At 45.9% G+C, this 21,569-nt stretch overlaps 1 protein-coding gene across 1 annotated transcript; it reads left to right on the forward strand.

Moving 5' to 3' along the window:
• Positions 1-14,095: 14,095 nt before the first annotated feature.
• Positions 14,096-20,877, forward strand: MYCL (MYCL proto-oncogene, bHLH transcription factor). The gene is made up of 3 exons (XM_040231581.1): positions 14,096-14,191; positions 14,551-15,055; positions 18,027-20,877. The coding sequence occupies exons 1-3, from the start codon at positions 14,111-14,113 to the stop codon at positions 18,623-18,625; spliced, it is 1,185 nt and encodes a 394-aa protein (XP_040087515.1). The 5' UTR covers positions 14,096-14,110; the 3' UTR covers positions 18,626-20,877.
• Positions 20,878-21,569: the final 692 nt, after the last annotated feature.

The raw sequence follows: 21,569 nt of genomic DNA on the forward strand, positions 1-21,569 counted from the left end.
TCAGGTACTATGCTAAACACTTGGTTAACAGTATTATTTAATTCTCCAATAATGCTACTAGATAACTATAACCACTTTACAGGTGAGAAAACCGAAAGGCAGCACAGGCTGGCTCAGTGTGACACAGTTTGCAAACAGAAGTTTTATACCTGGCCTACCTGTCTTTGTTCTTGAAAGCTGCCCTTGCCTCTCTAGATCTGGCCCCTTCCCCAGGTTGGCAGCAGAGTCAGGTGCAAAGATTCCAGAACTCCTTTCTCACTGTACTCAAAGTGAGGCCACATTTCTTAGGGTTCTAAGGAAAGGATTGCTTTTCAATGAAACTCAAACAGAGCCACAGACTTGGGATAAGAAATCAGATTTTAATCTGATTAAATTTTCTGGTGTTGATGCCCTTCCTCTCCCCTCCTTCCCCCTTTCTCTTCCCTAACTCTCCTTTCTCATCTTCTCCCACCTCATCTCTTCAGCTTCCACTGGAATCCTAAACATCTTTAAGGCTCATATCAAATTTCCCTCCTCCAGAAAGCCCTTTCAGACCACCTGGCTCAGGAATCTGCCTAGTGAAAGTGAGAATTGTTGCTGTTTGAAAGGAACAGATTTTTGGCTAAACAAGAGGATTGATCACATGGGTTTATCTCCACTGATTCCTGAAATTCCATTAAAATGACAGTATATGGATTAGGGAGAAAAGTATAAACTTACAAGAGAAGGAAATGACTATTTAATGGGTGTGGTGTTTCTTTAGGGGGTGCTGAAAGTGTTCTGAAAATTGTGGTGATGATCGCATGAAAGAAAGAGGAAACATTAGACCCATACCTTACACCATGCACAAAATTTAACTGAAATGGATCAAAGATCTAAATATAAATGCTAAAACTGTAAAACTCTTGGAAGAAAACATAGAGATGAGTCTACATGATTTGGCAATGAATTCTTAGATATGATGCCCCAAAGAGCAAGCAACAAAAGAGAAAGTAGATTAATTGAATTTCATTGGAATTAAAAACTTGCGAATTAAAGGACACTAGGAAAAAAGTGAAAAAAGAATCCACAGGATGGGGATAAATACTTTCAAATCATGTATCTGATAAGGGCTTTTCTGGTGGCCCAGTGGTAAAGAATCTGCCTGCAATGCAGGAGCCTCAGGAGATGTGGGTTTGATCCTTGGGCTGGGAAGATCCCCTGGAGAAGGAAATGGCAACCCACTTCAGTATTTTTGCCTGGGAAATCCCACGGACAGAAGAGCTTGGCGAGCTACAGTCCATGGGGTCGAGAAGAGTCAGACACGAATGAAGCGACTGAGCATGGGCATGTAGCTGATAAGGGTCTAGTATCCAGACTGTATAAAGACCTCTTACAATTCAATGGCAAGAAGACAAAATGTTCAGTTAAAATATGAACAAAGGATCTAAATAGACATTCTCCAAAGAAAATATACTAACAGTCAATAAACATGAAAAGATGCTCAATATTATTAGCGAAAAGTGAATCAAAACCATAATGAAGGAAATTCCCTGGTTGTTCAGTGGTTAGGACCAGTGGTTATTCAATCCTGAATATTCATTGGAAGGACTGATGCTGAAGCTGAAGCTCCAATACTCTGGCCACCTGATGCGAAGAGCAGACTCACTGGAAAAGACCCTGATGCTGGGAAAGATTGAAGGCAGGAGGAAAAGGGGATTACAGAGGATGAGATGGCTGGACAGCATCACTGACTCAATGGACAGGAGTTTGAGCAAACGCCAGGAGATGATGAAGGACAGGGAAGACTGGCATGCTGCAGTCCATGGGGTTGCAAAGAGTCGGACATGACTGAGAGATTAAACAACAACCCCAGTGGTTAAGACTTGGCACTTTCACTGCAGTGGCCCAAGTTTGATCCTTGGTCGTGGAACTAAGATCCCAAAAGCCTCAAGGTGTACCCCACACCTCAAAAAACCACAATGAGATACCAGTTTATACCCATTAAGATGGCAATAATAATAATAATAATTAATAATAATTGAAAATAAGTGTTGGCAAGAATGTGGAAAAATCAGAACCTTTATACATCACTGGTGGGAATGTAAAATAGTACAGCCACTGTGGAAAACAGTTTGACAGTTCTTCAAAAAGTTAAAACATAGGGAACTTCACCGGGAGTCCAGTTATTTAGACTCCAAGCTTCCTCTGCAGGGGCCATAAAAAAGAATGAAGTCTTGATATATGCTGTAACATGGGTGAACCTTGAAAACACAATACTTAGTGAAAGACACCAGATGCAAGGAGCCATGGCTATTATATAATCCCATTTATGTGCAATGTCCAGAATACGCAAATCCACAGAGAGAGAAAGTGGATAAAAGGTTGGCAGGGTGCAGGAGGGTAGGGAATGACTATGTAATGGTTATAGGTTTGGCAGGGAGAAGTGATGAAGGTGTTCTGGAATTAGACAGAATTGATGGTTGCACCACCTTGTGAAACCACTGAATTGTACACTTTAAATGGTTACAATGGTGAATTTGATGTTATGTGAATTTTACTTTTATTTTTATTTATTTATTGGCAAAGCTGTGCAGTATGTGGGATCTAAGTTCCTCAACCAGAGATCAAACCTGTGCCCCCTGCAGTGGACGTGAGGGATCCTAACCACTGGACCACCAAAGACTTCTCTACATTAATTTTTAAAAAGAAAGAAAGTGGAGAGACAATTGAGAGATGTGGGAGCTGGATGGATAAGGGCTGGCTGCCTTAGCGAAAAGCCAGAGGAAGCTGAAATATAATTCCTTATCAAGGGAGTAGGGAGAAGGAGAGAGAAGTATCAACAAGAAACAAGTCTATACCTGCCTCAGAACCCAAGAACAGCTTAGGAATGGGAGGTGCTGTATACTTTTGAAGGCACGTTGTCGGATGGGCTAAAAGGGGAGGCCTGCGGGGAAGCATAAGGAACTAGACTCCTAAATCTCCTCCTTCAACCTCTGCAGCCAAATGACTGCCCTTTTCCAGCTTGTCAGGAGATTGAATTGAGAGGCTATGGATATGGGCACCCTGGGCACAGCTGAAAATAGGAGTGATGGACTGTACTGTAATCAGGGGGACTTGCCAAACTATAAGACCCTCTCATCCATCCCCTTCCCCCTCTTGGTTCCCAGAACACTGGGAAAGTTAAAACTTTGCCCTTGGTAGATTAGAGGAGACTTCTCTATGTGGAAATTTAAGAACCCACATATATAGACAATTGAAGAGTTCTGCTTAATCACCCTTAAGTGAAGTTCCATAATTGATAGACCCTCCTCCTGGCACATACACACAGAGCTTTCAGTGAGCTTTTAATACTTTACTCTTTCATGTAAATAAAAGCTGACATTAAGGATCACCGGACATTTGATGAAAGTTTCTAACAACAACAGAAAAAAAAAAGGGGGGGCAAAACAAAAGGGGAGGTGGAAACAGATCCCAAAGAAACAGGGAAAACAGGTAGCAGAAGAAAACTTCAAAATTTATAATGAATATAAAAACTATTATTAATGGCCTCAGGGGGAAAAGAAGGGGGACGATTGTGTCCATGTGTGTGTGTAGGGGGTGATAAATAGGAAGTTACAAAAAGGGGACATTTGAGAAACAAACAAATAAAGAGCTCTTAAAAATATTTTTAATATAATAATCTAAAACTTAAGTCAATAGGTTGGAAGTTGAGGAAATCTCCCAAAAAGAAAGGGAAAAAAAAGTAAAGTCACACACACACATAGAAATAGAAATTAAAGAAAAGATAAGAAAAGGACAGAAGAAATTTCAGAAAAAGAGAAGAAAAGATAATGAATGGAGTGGGGAAATGTTTCCAAAAAAATAATAATTGCAGAGCACATGGATTTCTATACTTGAAAGTTCTTAATGCAGAAAGATCCTTCAATGTAGTTCTAACACTAGTTTTGCAGAGTAGGTCAAGTTTCACAGTCCTCCAAAAGACTGTTCTCCCTTCAGACCCCCGCTGCAAGCTCAGGGGTTTGCAAACCACCCACACTTCTGACCAACTGATTACAAAGTCAGGGGGTTCCCACTAACCCCTGAAGCTTGATAATACAACTAGAACAACTCACAGATCTCAGGAAAATGCTTTTCTTATGGTTACAGATTTATTATGGAAAAAAAAAAGATACAAATCAGAACCAGCCAAAAGAAGACACATAGGACAAGGTTTGAGGGTCCCAAATGTGAAGCCTCCAGTGTCCTCTCCCTGTGAAGTCAGAACACATCACCCTCCCAGCACATGGATACAGAGTATTGTTAATCAAGAAAGCTTACCTGAGCTCAGTTTCCAGTTTTTATTGAGATTTCATTACATAGGCATGATGCGTTGAATCACGGTCCACATTATTAAACTCAATCTCCAGCCCCCTTTCTTTATCTAGAGATCAGACCAGTGTCACATGGCCTGAAGCTCCAATCCTCCTAATCACAAGGCTGGTCTTTCTTGTTTGACCAACCCCTATCCTAAGTCATCTTAATTTATCCAGGGGACCACCATAAGTAACCTCGTGTGCATGCTTAGTCCCTCAGCTGTGTCTGACTCTTTGCAATCCTCTGGACTGTAGCCTGCAAGGCTCCTCTGTCCACGGGATTTTTCAAGCAAGCATACTAGAGTGGGTTGCCATTTCCCTCCTCTGGGGGATCTTCTTGACCCAGTGATTGAACCTTCATCTTCTACATCTCCTGCATTACAGGTGGATTATTTACTTGCCGAGCCATTCAGGGATGCCCAAGTAATCGCATGAAAACGAATTATCAGGGCCCTGATGACAAAGACAGTCCTACCACTCTGAAAATTTGAAGAGTTTAGAGGCTACTTACTAGGGACAGGAAACAAGGGCCAGTCAAATTCTTTATTATACAGCAGAGCCACACCAAACACAGCAATGGAAAAAAAAAAAATCAGAAGGTCAGAGCTTCCAGAGGGAGAAACTGGTCACATACAAAGGTTTGTATATTATATGATATCAATATTCTCAACAGCAATATTTGTTGCTAAGAAACGGGAAACAATACCTTTAAATTTCTTATTGTTGTTGTTGTTCAGTGGCTATGCTGTTTGCGACTCTTTGTGACCCCGTGAACTGCAGCATGCTGGGTTTCCCTGTCCTTCACCGTCTCCTGGAGTGTGCTCAAATTCATGTCCATTGAGTCCGTGATGTCATCCAGTCATCTCATCCTCTGTTGCCCCTTTCTCCTTCTCCCCTCAATCTTTCCCAGCATCAGGATCTTTTCCAATGAGTCAGCTCTTCACATCAGGTGGCCAAAGTATTGGAACTTCAGCTTCAACATCAGTCCTTCCAGTGAATATTCAGGGTTCATTTCCTTTAGGATTGACTGCTTTAATCTCCTCGCTGTCCAAAGGACTCTCAGGAGTCTTCTCCAGCACCACCATTCTAACGCATCAATTTTTTGGCTCTCAGCCTTCCTTACGGTCCAACTCTCACATCCATACATGACTACTGAAAAAAACCATAGCTTTGTCTTTACTGACATTTGTTGGCAAAGTGGTATCTCTGCTATCCTGGTTTGTCATAGCTTTTCTTGCAAGGAGCAAGCATCTTTTAATTTCGTGACTGCGGTTACCATCCACAGTGATTTTGGAGCCCAAGAAAATAAAATCTGTTACTGTTTCCACTTTTTTCCCTCTATTTGCCAGGAAGTGATGGGACTGGATGCCATAATCTTCGTTTTTTGAATGTTGAGTTTCAAGCTAGCTTTTTCACTCTCCTCTTTCACCCTCATCAAGAAACTTTTTAGTTCCCCTTCACTTTCTACCATTTGAGTGGTATCATCTTTAGAACTGAGGTTGCTGGTATGTCTCCCAGCAATCTTGATTCCAGCTTGTGCTTCATTCAGCCTGGCATTTTACATGATATGTAACCTGCATCTAAGTTAAATAAGCAGGGTGACAAATATGCAGCCGTGACATGCACCCTTCCCAATTTTGAACCAGTCCATTGTTCCATGTATGGTTCTAACCGTTACTTCTTTACCTGCATGCAGGTTTCTTAGGAGACCTGCAAGGTGGTCTGGTATTTCCATCTCTAGAAGGATTTTTCACAGTTTATTGTGATCTACACAGTCAAAGGCTTTAGCATAGTCAATGAAGCGGAAGTAGATATTTTTCTGGAATTCCTCTGCTTTCTCTATGATCCAACTAATGTTGGCAATTTGATTTCTGGTTCCTCTGCCTTTTCTAAATCCAGCTTGTACATCTGGAAGTTCTCAGTTCATATACTGCTGAAGCCTAGCTTGAAGGATTTTGAGTATTACCTTGCTAGCATGTGAAATAAAAGCAATTGTACGGTAGTTTGAACATTTTTTGGCATCGCCTTTGTTTGGGATTGGAATGAAAACTGACCTTTTCTGGTACAGTGGCCAAGTTTTCCAAATTTGCTGACATATTGAGTACAGTATTTTAACAGAATCATCTTTTAGGATTTGAACTAGCTCAGCTGGAATTCCATCATATCTAGTAGCTTTGTTTGTATTAATGCTTCCTAAGGCCCACTTGACTTCACACTCTAGGATGTCTGGCTCTAGGTGAGTGACCACACTGGTCATTAAGTCCTTTTTCATCTTGTTGTTTTCTGTATTCTTGCCACCTCTTCTTAATGTCTTCTGCTTCTGTTAGGTCCTTACTGTTTCTGTCCTTTATTGGCCCATCTTTGCGCAAAATGTTCCCTTGGTATCTCTAATTTTCTTGAAGAGATCTCTAGTTTGTCCCATTCTATTGTTTTCCTCTGTCTCTTTGCATTGGTCACTTAAGAAGGCTTTCTTACCTCTACTTGCTATTCTTTGGAACTCTATATTCAGTTGGGTATATCTTTCCTTTTCTCCTTTGCCTTTTGCTTCTCCTCTTTTCTCAACTATTTGTAAGGCCTCCTCAGACAACCACTTTGTCTTCTTGTATTTCTCTTTCTTTTGGATATCTTGGTCACTGCCTCCTGTACAATGTCATGAACCTCATCCATAGTTCTTCAGGCACTCTACCAGATCTAATCCTGTGAATCTATTTGTTACCTCCACTGTATAATCATAAGGGATTTGATTTAGGTCATACCTGAATGGTCTAGTGATTTTAACTACTTTCTTCAATTTAAGCCTGAATTTTGCAATAAGAAGCTCATGATCTGAACCACAGTCAGCTCCAAGTCTTGTGTTTGCTGATTGTGTAGAGCTTCTCCATCTTTGGCTGCAAAGAATATAATCAATCTGATTTCACTACTGACTATCTAGTTATATTCATGTGTAGAGTCTTCTCTTGTGTTGTTGGAAGAGGGTGTTTGCTATCACCAGTGCATTCTCTTGGCACAACTCCATTAGCTTTTGCTCTGCTTCATTTTGTTCTCCAATGCCAAACTTGCCGGTTACTCCAGGTATCTCTTGACTTCCTACTTTTGCATTCCAATTCCCTATGATGAAAAGGACTTCTTTTTTAGCTGTTAGTTTCTGGAAGTTCTCGTAGATCTTCACAGAGCTAGTCAACTTCAGCTTTTCAGCATTAGTGGTTGGGGCATAGACTTGGATTACTGTGATATTGAATGGTTTGCCTTGGAAATGAACAGAGATCATTCTGTCATTTTTGAGATTGCACCCAAGTACTGCATTTTGGACTCTTTGTTGACTATGAGGGCTACTCCATTTCTTCTAAGGGATTCTTGCCCACAGTAGTAGATATAATGGTCATCTGAATTAAATTTGCCTATTCCTGTCCACTTAAATTTCTTAGGGAAAATTATTTCTTATCTAATAGTCTATGCCCAGCCAAACTATCAATCAACTCTGAGGGTATAACAAAGTCAATTTCAGAAATGCGAGGATCAAAATTTTTACTTCCCGAGTAGCCTTTCTCAGGCAGTTGCTAAAGGATATGCTCTGCCAATGTGAGGAAGTAAATCAAGAGAGAAGAAGCGGGGACTTCCCTTGTGGTACAGTGGTTAGGAATTGCCTTGCAATGCGGGGGATGTGGGTTCAATCCCTGGTCAGGGAACTAAGATCCCATATGCTATGGAGCTACTGCGCCCACGCACCACAACTAGACTGTCCATGGGCTGCAACAGAGGTCCTGCAGGCTGCAACGAAGATCCAGTGAAGCCAAATAAATAAATATTTTTTAAAAAAAGAAAGAAAGAAGAAGCAGTGAGCTCCAGAAAATGGGGGAGCCAAAACAGGAGAGAAGCAAGGGGAATTTCCAGGATGATGGTGAAGGGAAGTTGCAAAATGACAGTTGTGAAAGAGACCTAGAGGTCAAGTTCAAACTGTAATAGAAAGACAAAGGGCTCCTAGAGGGATGTTTCCAAGGAAGAAATGGAACTAATAGATTGATTACCTGACATGTTTGACCATATGAAGCAACCTTAGTAGCTCTTGTGGGAATGTGAAGGGTTAAATTCATTTACATAGATTAAAAATATCCATAGAAAGGAATATCTACACTGATATCTAAGCCAAAAAGAAAATTACAATTTAACTCTGAAAATAAATGTTTCAAGAGAGAAAATGAAGGGACTTCCCTGGCAGTCCAGTGACTAAGACTGTGCTCCCAATGCAGGGGGCCTAGGTTCAATCCTTGGTCAGGGAACTAGATCTCACAGGCCACAACTAAGAGTTCACATGCAGCAACTGAAGATCCTCCAAGCACCAACTAGAAAATCTAAAAAAATAAAGGAAATGTAGTCAGAGTAATCCATACTTACAATCCATAAACCATACTCTACAGTCAAAACATTATACATATTGAATATTTATTTCATAATTGATCTGTAAAAGATGCTTCCCAGGTGGCTCAGTGGTAAAGAATCTGCCTGCCAATGCAGGAGATGCAAGTTCGATCTCTGGGTCAGGAAGATCTCCTGGAGTAGGAAATGGCAACCCACTCCAGTATTCTTGCCTGGAAAATCCCATAGAGAGAGGAGCTAAGTGGGCTACAGTCTATGGGGTCGCATGAGCTGGACACAATTGAGCACACACCCAAGGACAAGGAATTGATTTGTAATTCTATTTGGATGAATAAGGGAAGACAAAGTATGTGTGATGGAAAAGGAAATATAAGAGTTACATCTCCTTGTATTCTATTTTTTATCATTTTATTTATTCTCATGTATTTATTTTTGACTGTGCTGGGTCTTCATTGTTGCATGAACTTTTTTTTTTCCTAGTTGCATTGCAGTGGCTTCTCTTGGTTATGGAGCATGGGCTCTAGGGCACATGGGCTTCAGTAAGTTGCAGCATGTAGGCTCAATAGTTATGGTTTCCTTGCTCTAGAGTACAGGCTCAGCAGTTGTGGCACATGGGATTAGTTACTCCAAGGCATAGGGGACCTCCCCAGATCAGGGATTGAACTTGTGTCTCCTGTATTGGCAGGCAGATTCCTTACCACTGAGCCAACAGGGAAACCCCTACATCTCCGTCTATGTTTTTTTCCATCTCCTTCTATTTTAAATGTAAATAGGAATTTAAAAATTCCTATTGACCTTCCCAGACAATAGCTGTGAGAAATAAATTTCTGTTGTTTATATGCCCTTCCCCCAATTTTAAAATTAGATCGTCTGTATTGGTCAAAATATGGAAGGAAATATGAGGAACAAAAAGCCTGGTAAACCAGTAGTTGCCTTTGGGGGATGGGAATCAGGGGTGGTAAGGGGAGAGGAGAAGATTACCTTTTATTTTTTAACCTTGTCATACTACTGCACAATTGCACTCATTTCACATGCTAGTAAAGTAATTCTCAAAATTCTCCAAGTCAGGCTTCAGCAATACGTGAACCATGAACTTCCAGATGTTCAAGCTGGTTTTAGAAAAAGCCGAGGAACCAGAGATCAACTTGCCAATATCTGCTGGATCATCGAAATAGCAAGAGAGTTCCAGAAAAACACCTATTTCTGCTTTATTGACCATGCCAAAGCCTTTGACTGTGTGGATCACAAGAAACTGTGGAAAATTCTGAAAGAGATGGGAATACCAGACCACCTTACCTGCCTCTTGAGAAACCTGTATGCAGGTCAGGAAGCAACAGTTAGAACTGGACATGGAACATCAGACTGGTTCCAAATCGGGAAAGGAGTATGTCAGGGCTGTATATTGTCACCCTGCTTATTTAACTTCTATGCAGAGTACATCATGAGAAACGCTGGACTGGAAGAAGCACAAGCTGGAATCAAGATTGCCGGGAGAAATATCAATAACCTCAGATATGCAGATGACACCACCCTTATGGCAGAAAGTGAAGAAGAACTAAAGAGCCTCTTGATGAAGGTAAAAGAGGAGAGCGAAAAAGTTGGCTTAAAGCTCAACATTCAGAAAACTAAGATCATGGCATATGCTACCATCACTTCATGGCAAATAAATAGGGAAACAGTGGGAACAGTGACAGACTTACTTTTGGGGGCTCCAAAATCACTGCAGATGGTGATTGCAGCCATGAAATTAAGAGACACTTGCTCCTTGGAAGGAAAGTTATGACTAACCTGGACACCATATTAAAAAGCAGAGACATTTCTTTGCCAACAAAGGTCCATCTAATCAAGGCTATGATTTTTCCAGTAGTCATGTATGGATGTGAGAGTTGGACTATTAAGAAAGCTGAGCGCCGAAGAATTGATGCTTTTGAACTGTGGTGTTGGAGAAGACTCTTGAGAGTCCCTTGGACTGCAAGGAGATCCAACCAGTCCATTCTAAATGAGATCAGTCCTGGGTGTTCCTTGGAAGGATTGATGTTGAACCTGAAACTCCAATACTTTGGCCACCTGATGAGAAGAGCTGACTCATTAGAAAAGACCCTGATGCTGAGAAAGATTGAGGGCAGGAGGAGAAGGGAACGACAGAGGATGAGATGGTTGAATGGCGTCACCAACTCAATGGACACCGATTTGGGTGAACTCCGGGAGTTGGTGATGGACAGGAAGGCCTGGCGTACTGTGGTTCATGGGGTCACAAAGAGTCAGACACAACTGAGCGACTGAAATGAACTGAACATTTAGTTGATTTTGAAAAATGATTTACATGTATTTTTTTATCCAAAATATGTTTTCAGAAAAGTAAAGGAGGAACTTCCCTGGTGGTCCAGTGGTTAAGAATCTGCCTTGCAATGCAGGGGAAGCATGTTCGATTCCTGATCAGAGAACTAAGATCTCAGGTGTCTGAGAGGAACTAAGTCCATGAGCCATAAGAGAGTTTGTGCGCTGAAACCAGGAACCAAAACAGTCAAATAATTAAATAACATAACATAATTGTTTCTAAAAAAAGGAAACAAAATTTAAAATTACAGAAAAACTGAATTTTTTCAGTTTTTTAATTCATGAATTCATCACTATCCTAGGTCCAGACATCACTCAGAAGCCAGAGCTGTTAGCCCTAAAAGCAGCAGCATCTCTGCAGAACAGACGCACATTAACCAGGCTCAGGAGAGTAATATTTCAAATCAGATGCCAATTCATTAAGTTATAAGGGGAAGCAGGGCTTTGAAGCAGACTGGATCTTCTCGTTCGCTGATGAGTGCATTCTCTCCCTGTGGGCGGATCTACATAGGGAACAGTGGTTTTCAGCAGGTTGCTTGGTGATCCAGAGCGCGAGTGAAGTAGGGAGGGGGCGGTGAATTGGGTGGTTTCAAAGAATGATGTTTCCATCTCTCTTGTTCCTGGACCAGCATCTTTGTCCCCAGACAGGGCTAGGATGACGCTGGTGATTGCTTCTTGATCTCTGTTTCGTTGACTGTCCAGATTCCTTCTCTTTAGTTGTATCAATACCTTTATTCAGGTTACAGTCTAGACTGAGCCTGACAGTGATTCTGTCTCCAGTAGGTAGACTGGCACATTTCTACGTTAAAGCATTAGAGACTTGTCTCTAAACAGGCAACACATTTACGAAGCACCTCTGACGTGTCAGGCTCTGTTCTAAACTCTGGAGTTGCAGCAGTCAACAAGGCTGACATCTGACCTAGCCCTCAATGAGCTTACAGTCTGGTGAGGAAAACAAAGTATGCAATGTGAAGGAGCAGTCTGACTCTCAGAAGACAACTTAATTTACTTTATTCTAGTTCTTGAGGTGAGGACACATCCTGGTTGTCTCCAGAAATCACCTACTACAATGAACCATGGGGAGGGGCTGTTGAGTAATGAATCTCATCTTGATAGAGAAAGATCCATTTCTCAAGCACATATTCCCAAGCCTCCAGTGGATTCTATGCCCCAAATCTTCCCAGTAAAATGATTTTCTGCTTAAATGTATCTGTTGTTTGTAACCAAGAACTCGGACTAGTATAGCAACCATTTCAGATATCTGTAGACCAAAGAACAAGTTCCCAAAAGACAGTTCCAACCCCTCTGCCTCAGGGCTGCAACCAACCTGGAACCTCTCTGATCTGTGCCTTCCATTCAGCACAAAGCAGGACACACAGGCTCTCTCAATAAAATCTGGTTGGCTGAGTCACTTAGTAAGTTCGATCACAAGCTGTTCTATGTACTTAAATTGCAAAGCTAGTAAGAACTAGTTGCTGCCTTCAAAGATGTCCACATGCACCTTCAAGCTAACATATGCAAAACTGAGGCTGTCGTCTTTCTTTCCTTTTCTGCCAACTTGTATATCAACTCGTATTTAGTGTCTCATGCTCCAGCCACACTGAGCTGCTTGCACATCTCACATCCCTATGCTGGGATTTCACCAGTGAGTAGTTTGGTATTCTTAGACCACAGCGGTGGGAGAGAGACAGCAGGTAATCGGGCTGCTGCTTGTAGACCAGACCTTGAAGGCCAGTTAGAGCATTCTAGATGTATTGGCTGCTATCCCAGGTTACTTTCTGAATAGAATACCCCATAGTTTAGCTTTTCCTCTTCTACTGAAGGAAGTCTGCGTAGAAGAAGATACAAGGTTTATATGTCCATCATCTTGGCCAGAGATACAGCTACAATCAAGATTCTCATTTTACAGATAAGTAAATAGAGGCTTAAAAGGACTTGACTGTAGAGCTAGCAAGTAGCAAAACAAAGGCTTGAATGAAGTTTCCAGACTCCAAACTCCCATTCTTTCCTGTATTAGGACAGCTGATACAGAATGTTTTGTGTGTGGTTTGAGGGAGGGGAATCGCCTTGATCTGTTCTTGGGGGAAAATTCTCCTTATCACCCATGCTGCTGCTGCTGCTGCTAAGTCGCTTCAGTCGTGTCCGACTCTGTGCAACCCCATAGACGGCAGCCCACCAGGCTCCCCTGTCCCTGGGATTCTCCAAGCAAGAATACTGGAGTGGGTTGCCATTTCCTTCTCCAATGCATGAAAGTGAAAAGTGAAAGTGAAGTCACTCAGTCATACCAGGAGCTAAATTTGTTCTGCTTGCCTCTCCTGGCCTAGTTCCCTTCCCTAGATACTGTATCTTCTTAAATCCTCACAACAGTTCTGTGAGGTATTACCATCCCTTCATTTTATAGATGAGACTGAAGCTCAGAATTAAATTTCAGGCTCCGAAATCTTCACCACCTTGCTTCGCTGAGGTCCGTCCAGGTTTGGGAACACCAAGCTGATGAAGCGGGGCCAAAAGGTGAGGAAGACAGTGCCGAGGACCGGGCTGGGGTTTAAGGCTGAGGACCACCAGGTGGCGCAGTGGAGGTGCGGCTGCCCCCTACTACCTCACCTCTCGCGGGCCAGACGTACCAGAACTAAACGGGGCGAGCTCGGGGAAGTAGGCTCGCGGAGCAGGGAGTAGTTTTCCTGAACCCAGAGTATGCAAGGAGCTCCGTTCTCGCTCGGCCTCCAGAGGACCTCCCGAGCCTCTCTAAAGAGTCACGACCCCACTGAGCGACCGCCGGGCCGCATCAGCCCGCCGCCAGCTCCCCGCTCCCCACTGTGCAATTCATTTGATGGGACTGGGACTCCACAGCCCCCACCTGTCGACCGAGGAGGCGGGGCGTGGGCGGGGCTGGTCCCGTAGGGCCCGCCCCCTGTCCCTGAGCCGCGGGCGCGCGACGAGATATAAGGCAGCCTGGAAACAATGCGCCTGCATCTCGCGCTCTCGCGCCGCTCCCGGGAGCGTCCGGGCCGCCGTGCGCGAGCGAGGGCGGGAGCGCGCGCTGGGGGGCTAGCGCCTGTGTGCGGGCCTCGCACTCGGTGGCGCGCATGTGCAAGTGTGCGGGCTGCTTCGCTGCCCCGAGCGGGCGGGGAGCCGGTCCGCTCCAGGTGGCCGGTGGCGGGAGCGAGGTGAGGCTGCGGGCAGCCTGGGAACGGGCGCGGGTCCCGGGGGACGGGCTGCAGGCTGCCTTCTGGGCACAGCGCGCCCCCGCCCGACCCGGCCGGGCCCTCGGAGCTGCGCTCCGGGCGGCGCTGGCAAAGTTTGCTTTGAACTCGCTCTCTGCAGCCTAGTCCGCGCGCTGTGAGCGGCTTCCCCAGGCACGCTGACCTGGGGCCGGGCTGCCCGGGACGCTAGGGAAGGGCGCGGGCTCCAAGCCGTGAGGTTGGAGAGGTTCGAGAGCCTGGCAGCCAGCTGTACTGGGGGGCCGGGGGACGCTTCCCTCCCTGGGCCCGCACCTGGGTCAGCACGTCCCCCTTCCCTCCCGCAGGGAGCGGACATGGACTTCGACTCGTACCAGCACTATTTCTACGACTATGACTGCGGAGAGGATTTCTACCGCTCCACGGCGCCCAGCGAGGACATCTGGAAGAAATTCGAGCTGGTGCCGTCGCCCCCCACGTCGCCGCCCTGGAGCTCCGGTCCCGGCGACGGAGACGCGGGCCCCGGAATCGGTCCTCCGGAGCCGTGGCCCGGAGGGGGCGCCGGGGACGATGCAGAATCCCGGGGTCACTCGAAAGCTTGGGGCAGGAACTACGCTTCCATCATCCGCCGAGACTGTATGTGGAGCGGCTTTTCGGCCCGGGAACGGGTGGAGAGAGCGGTGAGCGACCGGCTTGCCGCTGGCGCGCCCCGGGGGAACCCGCCCAAGGCGCCCGCCGCCCGGGACTGCGCTGCCAACCTCGAAGCCGGCAACCCGGCGCCCGCTGCCCCCTGTCCGCTGGGCGAGCCCAAGACCCAGGCCTGCTCGGGGTCCGAGAGCCCAAGCGACTCGGGTAAGGACCGCCCCGGGTCATCCAAGAGGGGGCACCCCATGGGTGGCCAAACCTCTGCCGCTGAGGTCAGGCACTGGGTCTGCGCAAGTCCTTCCGCCACCTCCCTCTTCCTCTGGCTGAAGCTGCCGGTGTAGCCCCCAGCGGTGTCTGTCTGGCACGTGGGAGTGTTAGTAAACAGTTTGAAGAAGTGGCGTGGGAGCCAGCGTCCCTTTGATGATGATCGGAGCCCCAGGGGACAAGGGAGACAGGGTGAGGCTTGGCGCTTAGGGAGAACAATACGGGGATTGGACCACAGGGGATTTCTGCCCTCCGAAGGCTGGAAGGGGTCCCTTAAGGGTCACTCCAGACTTGAATTTTTTTGTTGCTGTCTCTTTCTCTGGGAAACTCACTCCCCTGGGGAGAGAAGCTGAGAAACCTTTTGTGCAAAGCCAAAGCCTTCATCCTTTAAAAAACCTGGTCTCCTGCCTGCTTTACTTTAAAATGACAATAATGGCTCCTCCTCCATCCCCACCTCTTACCACGTATTCGTCCTCACCATCACCCATGAGACAGTAATGGAGGAATGACTGCTCCCCATTAACAGATGGAAAAACCGAGGCTTAGAAATAGGAAATCGCCAGAAGTGAACGCCAGCTTCCTGCCATCCAGCCAGCTTCTTTTGCTCAATCCTCCATCCCAACCAGGCACTTCTCTGATGTTTAGAGGAACTTACTGGTTGTCTTATCTGAGAAGTGGTACATCTTGCCATTTTGCTCTGGCCTGTGGTGGGAAGGTGTTCCTCTAGGAACAATTCATCTGAGGGCTTTCAGCTGCTTCATTTGTATTCAACAAATGTTCACTGGCCTCTACTTTGTGCTAAGGTCTGGGGTTAGTGCTGGGGGTCACAGATATGGAGCTCTAGGCTCCCCTTCCTCATCCTTGAATACAAGTGTACATCTCGCTGAGTACAGCCTGCTGCATCTGTGCCACCAGACTATGTCGTTCTCAGCCTAACCTCTTCTTCGAGGTGCCCATGAGAAATACTGGGGAGGGTGTTTTATAGGGTGCACACTGAGGCTTGTGTCAGATAAATCAGGACTGAAAACTCAAGTAGCTTTTAAGAATAATTTACATGACCATTTAGAGGCAACTGGGGAATGGGTATGGAGGTTCTCATACACTTAAGGGTGAACATAAGGAAGGAAACAAAAGTAAAAAAAAAATTTTTTTTCTGGTTCACTATGTTAAGGTCATTTTTAACCTGCTTGCTTTTTACACCAAGACCTTCTGTTTGTTTAATGGCTGGAATGGGAACTTTGAGATCAAGAAACCAATAAAGATGTATCTCTACAAAAGCTGATATGGTAGAGTGGAAAGTGCATTGTTTCGGGAATCTGGAGATCTTAGTTTTAGATCCAGAATGTTATAAAGGTGCTGTGTGGACTTGGCTGACCTGGGTCTCAGTTTCTCCCTTTGCATGTTAGCGAGTTTGACCTGATCATCCAGCTGAGGACATGTCCTTGTCTGGGTAGAGTTAGACATGCTTTCTGAAAAGGAGAATGGTGTCTCACATTATTTTTGCCTTAGGCAGAACCTTCCCCAGCTATGGGGCTTAATCCTGAAGTATTAAAGGTTTGGGATGTGGGGAAGTCTCCTGTATCATTTTCTAACCTGCCCTTTACCCTGAACCTGTTTGCAAGCTCCTGGTTCACTCACAGGCCACATGGCCCAGAACAAAATGCAACAGATTGCAAACAATGAGGGGGGTGGGGAGAGTGACTGACGGCAAAGCTCAGCCAATAGGGGCTCGGGGCTGAGTAAGACCGCATTCCAAACTCCGCTCAGCCAGCCAATCACAGGTCTCGGGGCCAGGAGGGCTGAATGGTCAGGTTTTATTAATGGAGAAATAATGCGATTGTCCACACAATGGAAGCCTTCCTGACAAAGGGGCTCAAGCTTCGTGATTTGCGAAAGAGGCTGAGAACTGAGCTCTTCTGTTGTCAGGCTGAAATGCATAAAGGTGGCCTTCTCTGTGGGGGCTGCAAAACAGTGCGGAGCAGTAACGTTCTCCCCTAATTGTCCCTCTCCTGGTTGGGGTAACCTAAGAGATCTTGGAGTAAGGGAATGATAGAGGCATGTCCAGGTGTTGCTAGTGTTTTGGCCCCTGTATCAAGACATTCCCTTGCCGCTCAATTCCTGCCCCCCAACTCCTGACCCCCTAGCAGCACAGGTAGCTTGGAAATGGTCTTTTGTACCTCTGTGAAGTTCCTGTGGCTTCTGCTGACCTGTGATTACAAATCCAATCCTCTTCTGGTCCAGGGAAGTGGGTGGGGCAGGCGACCTATAAATGATGGATGACTTTAGAAACCCATTGAACCCAGGAGCAAAATGCTCCTAAGGGAAACCCTTTCCCTCCCCTCTGTGGGTGAGGAGGGATGGGTTGTAGCCCTCCCTTCTCTGACTCTTCTGCTGAAAGGGATGGCAGAATAGAGAGGTGGGGGAATAATAGGATTTATAACTTGTGAAAAGTAACAATTCCCAAGTGCAGGCTGTGCTGGGCTGGAACAAAGGGCAGCTCTGCCCACAGACCCCTCATTTACAATTCTGATGGGGTATGAAAGAGCCCGACTGGGGAAGATCTTTATAGTTAAAACTTTGTCCCAGGCCGATAGCTCTTTCTCTCCATCCCATCAGTGGGGGAGGGGAGAGCCTGTGCAGACTGGGGGCTGTTGGCTTGGGTCTGCCTTTTGTTCTTATCTAAGCCTTGCTGTGCAAAGAGAAATTGGAGAATATTTTCCTTCTTGCTTATTTCCCTTCCTTTCCTTCACACCACCCTTAGCCTTGATACAATTGAATCAGTTGTCTTTCTCCCCACTTGAATTTGTTTATATCTAAATTGGGAAGATGTCACCTTTCCCAAACTTCAGCATAGGGTCTATGTATGTATTTCTCATGGGGTGTGTTTCTTCTGTTGATCTCTCTTCTCGGACAGAGGGTGAAGAAATTGATGTTGTGACGGTGGAGAAGAGGCAGTCCCTGGGCGTCCGGAAGCCGGTCACCATCACCGTGCGAGCAGACCCTTTGGATCCCTGCATGAAACACTTCCACATCTCCATCCATCAACAACAGCACAACTATGCTGCTCGTTTTCCTCCAGAAAGCTGCTCCCAAGGAGAGGCTCCAGAGCCAGGGCCCCGTGAAGATGGTCTGAAGACAGATGCACCAGAAGAAAAGGAAGATGAAGCAGATGAAGAAATTGTGAGTCTCCCACCTGTAGAAAGCGAGCCTTCCCAGTCCTGTAACCCCAAACCTGTCAGTTCTGACACTGAGGACGTGACCAAGAGGAAGAACCATAACTTCCTGGAGCGCAAAAGGCGGAATGACCTCCGTTCCAGGTTCTTGGCCCTGAGGGATCAGGTCCCTACCCTGGCCACCTGCTCCAAGGCCCCCAAAGTTGTGATCCTGAGCAAGGCCTTGGAATACTTGCAAGCCCTAGTGGGAGCTGAGAAGAGGATGGCTACGGAGAAAAGGCAGCTCCGGTGTCGGCAGCAACAGCTGCAGAAGAGAATCGCGTACCTCAGTGGCTATTAATTGACCAAAGTCTGACTGCTCTGTCTTCAGAGACCCAAGTTTATTTTTTAACCTCCCCTCTTCCCCTTAGGAATTTGCACATTTCAGTTCAGGTGGGGCGGCCTGGACAATAGATTCCCAGAATGCATTGCAGCCGGTGCACACACAAGAAGGGCTCGCATTCTTGGAAACCTTGCAACCCAGCTCTCCCTCTGCCCTGACTTGCGGGAGCGCAGTGGCTTCTCTGGCCCCTTTGGCTTTTCAGGAGGGCAGCCCTGAGGAGACTCGGGGTTTGTTGAGCTCACTAGCTCCGAAGAAAAGCCTGACAGATGCTATGCAACAGGTGGTGGACGTTGTCAGGGGGCTCCAGCCTGCATGAAATCTCACACTGCAGATGAGTCCTAGACTGAGAAAGGATGCTCCCACTGGTGTCTCTGGGGTGACGCTAGGACAGCTGGGCTTGGATGCTCTCCCCAGGCTCCTTTTTCCAAGAGACATACGAGCTGTTTTGAGTGAAGACGAGCTCGCAGACTTGATCAACAGGGACCATTACCTCACTGTCAGACACTTTACAGTAGCTGAGGAGTCAGAAACCTTTAACATATATATATTCCCATGTTAGTTGACACCCCTCCTCCCACTCTCCATGCTGCAATCTTGAGAACTTTTAAAGTGCTTGGCCTCTTAGATTCTTCGTCTCAAGGCCCTCCGGGCCCTTTCCTCTGAGGGCAGAGACCATCCCATCCTCACCAGGAGCTTTTTTGGTTTCCTTCCACCTTTGTTATGCAATGGGCTCTAAGGCCTTTTCCCACAGGTCAGAAATACTTCCCCAGGACACAGGGCGAAGCGTCCCAGCCTGTGACCGGGGGGAAGGTTTGGAGTCCTGGCTGCGAAAGTGTTCCCTTCCCAGGTGTTTTCCATCTTGGAAATCCTCTCAAAGCAGATGTCAGGCACCTGAGGGGGAAGAGCTGTACCACTTCCTCTTTCCCACTTCCCTCTCATCTCAACCCCTGACTGATAACTATGAAGTTCTACTCAGTTCAGTTCAGTCGCTCAGTCGTGTCTGACTCTTTGCGACCCCATGGACTGCAGCACGCCGGGCCTCCCTGTCCATCACCAACTTCTGGAGTTTATTGAAACTCATGTCCATTAAGTTGGTGATGCTAGAACCATACAAACCTGTGCTTCTCTTGCAACTCCAAGGAGTTTGCTGTCCCTGTAGCCACCCTTGGGCCCTCTGCCAGCCTGACATGAGTCAGAATCCCATTCCCAGAATCTGGGCCTTATTGCAGTTCTTACTGGGAGAGCCGTTGGGGCTCATCCAGTGCTCCAGAAGGTGGATTAGCTTCCTGGTGGGTTTTTAAGAAGCTTCCAGGAGCTCTGCTCAGTGGACCATGATGGATTTTACCCAACTGGGCTCAACCTCTCCAGGTGGATTCCAGGCACAGCCTCCGATCTGAGAAAGTCACCTAACCCAACAAGTGTCACGTGGGCAACCCCTAAGTCTAGCCTGGAAGAAAGATCGGCCCTTCCAGCACTCCGCCCAGGGCAGCAGGTGCCTACTGGATGGGGGTTTGAAAATGGGGGAGGGAAGGAAGCTAGAGTGCTATACGTGGCTCTGGGAAGCCAGCTGCTACTTCTAAACCTGTTATGCATGATGGTCTGTTCCTGAGGTTGCTTCCTGGCCTCAGAGAACCCCAGTGGAACTTGCAAAAAGCCCCCCACTTCTGGAGGCAACTGACTTCTGGAACTGTCTCTGGAGAACAGGTGGGATGTAGGTTATTGATGTCTCACCTGAAGAGCTTGGGTTTTATAAGCTGCTGTTGGATATTATGCTGGGAGCAGTCTTGTTTTTAATACTGTATTTTTGTATGCCTTTTGCAAAGTGGTGTTAATTGTTTTTGTACAAGGAAAAAAAAAAAAAAAGAACTCTGGGGCAATTCTCCTGCTGCAAAAGTGTGATTTATTTTAAAAGGCAGATTTACCTGAAATTTTGTATTTAGTTGTGAATACTGATTGCCTGATTTTAAAATGTTGCCTTCTGGGACATCTTCTAATAAAAGATTTCTCAAATGTGTCAGAGGAGGGGTGGGGGGAGCTTATGCCCACCATGTCTCCCAGAACCAAGGGACACTGTTTTTTAGGGTAGCCACAAGTGGTCTCTAACCATGTTGCTAACCTGGTCACTCCACCCTGGGTTCCTGAAATGCCATTTCAAACATGTCTAAACAACGTAAGTTCAGTACTCAGTAAACACAAAATTGTCTTGTGAATTCCAGAGTGCTGAATTTGTATAGAAGGCTTGAAATCCTGGTGTTCCACCATTAATTCATCCTGTGCCTTTTACCTTTACCTGAAAGCCCTAGTTTCCCTACTTGTAAAATGGGGATAAATGCTACTTCCCAAGGGATTGTTGTTATTTAGTTGCTAAGACGCATCTACCTCTTTTGCAACCCTATGAACTGTATAGCTTGCCAGGCTCCTCTGTCCATAAGATTTCCCAGGCAAGCACGCTGGAGTGAGTTGCCATTTCCTTCTCCAGGGGATTGAACTCACATCTCCTGCGTTGGCAGGCAGACACTTTACAACTGAGCCACGAGGGAAGCTTATCACAGGGATTGGCAGGCATTAAATGTAGACTTTTTCTTTTTCAACTGCAAGGCTTGTGGGATCTTAGTTCTCCTACCAGGGATTGAACCTTGGCCATTGGCAGTGACAGTGCAGAGTCTTAATCACTGGACCACCAGAGTATAGACTTTAAACTGCTTTAAATTGTAAAGCCTTAAATCTCTTCAGGTGGTACTTTTACCATAGGTATTTTAATACCTTTTTTTTTTTTTTTAACCATGCCTACCGCCCTGTGGGCTTCAGGAGATGTAAGAGATGTGGGTTCCATTCCTGGGTTGGGAAGATCCCTGGAGAAGGGAATGACAACCCACTCCAGTATTCTTGCATGGAGAATCCA

Source organism: Oryx dammah, unplaced genomic scaffold (assembly GCF_014754425.2).
Source record: "Oryx dammah isolate SB20612 unplaced genomic scaffold, SCBI_Odam_1.1 HiC_scaffold_28, whole genome shotgun sequence".
Lineage (NCBI taxonomy): Eukaryota > Metazoa > Chordata > Mammalia > Artiodactyla > Bovidae > Oryx > Oryx dammah.

Bases quoted from the DNA above. Each gene is read 5' to 3' on its own strand.
- MYCL (XM_040231581.1), top strand. From the start codon at position 14,111: ATGTGCAAGTGTGCGGGCTGCTTCGCTGCCCCGAGCGGGCGGGGAGCC. The intron at 14,192-14,550 runs GTGAGGCTGCGG...TCCCTCCCGCAG, and splicing joins TGGCCGGTGGCGGGAGCGAG to GGAGCGGACATGGACTTCGA. The intron at 15,056-18,026 runs GTAAGGACCGCC...CTTCTCGGACAG, and splicing joins CGAGAGCCCAAGCGACTCGG to AGGGTGAAGAAATTGATGTT.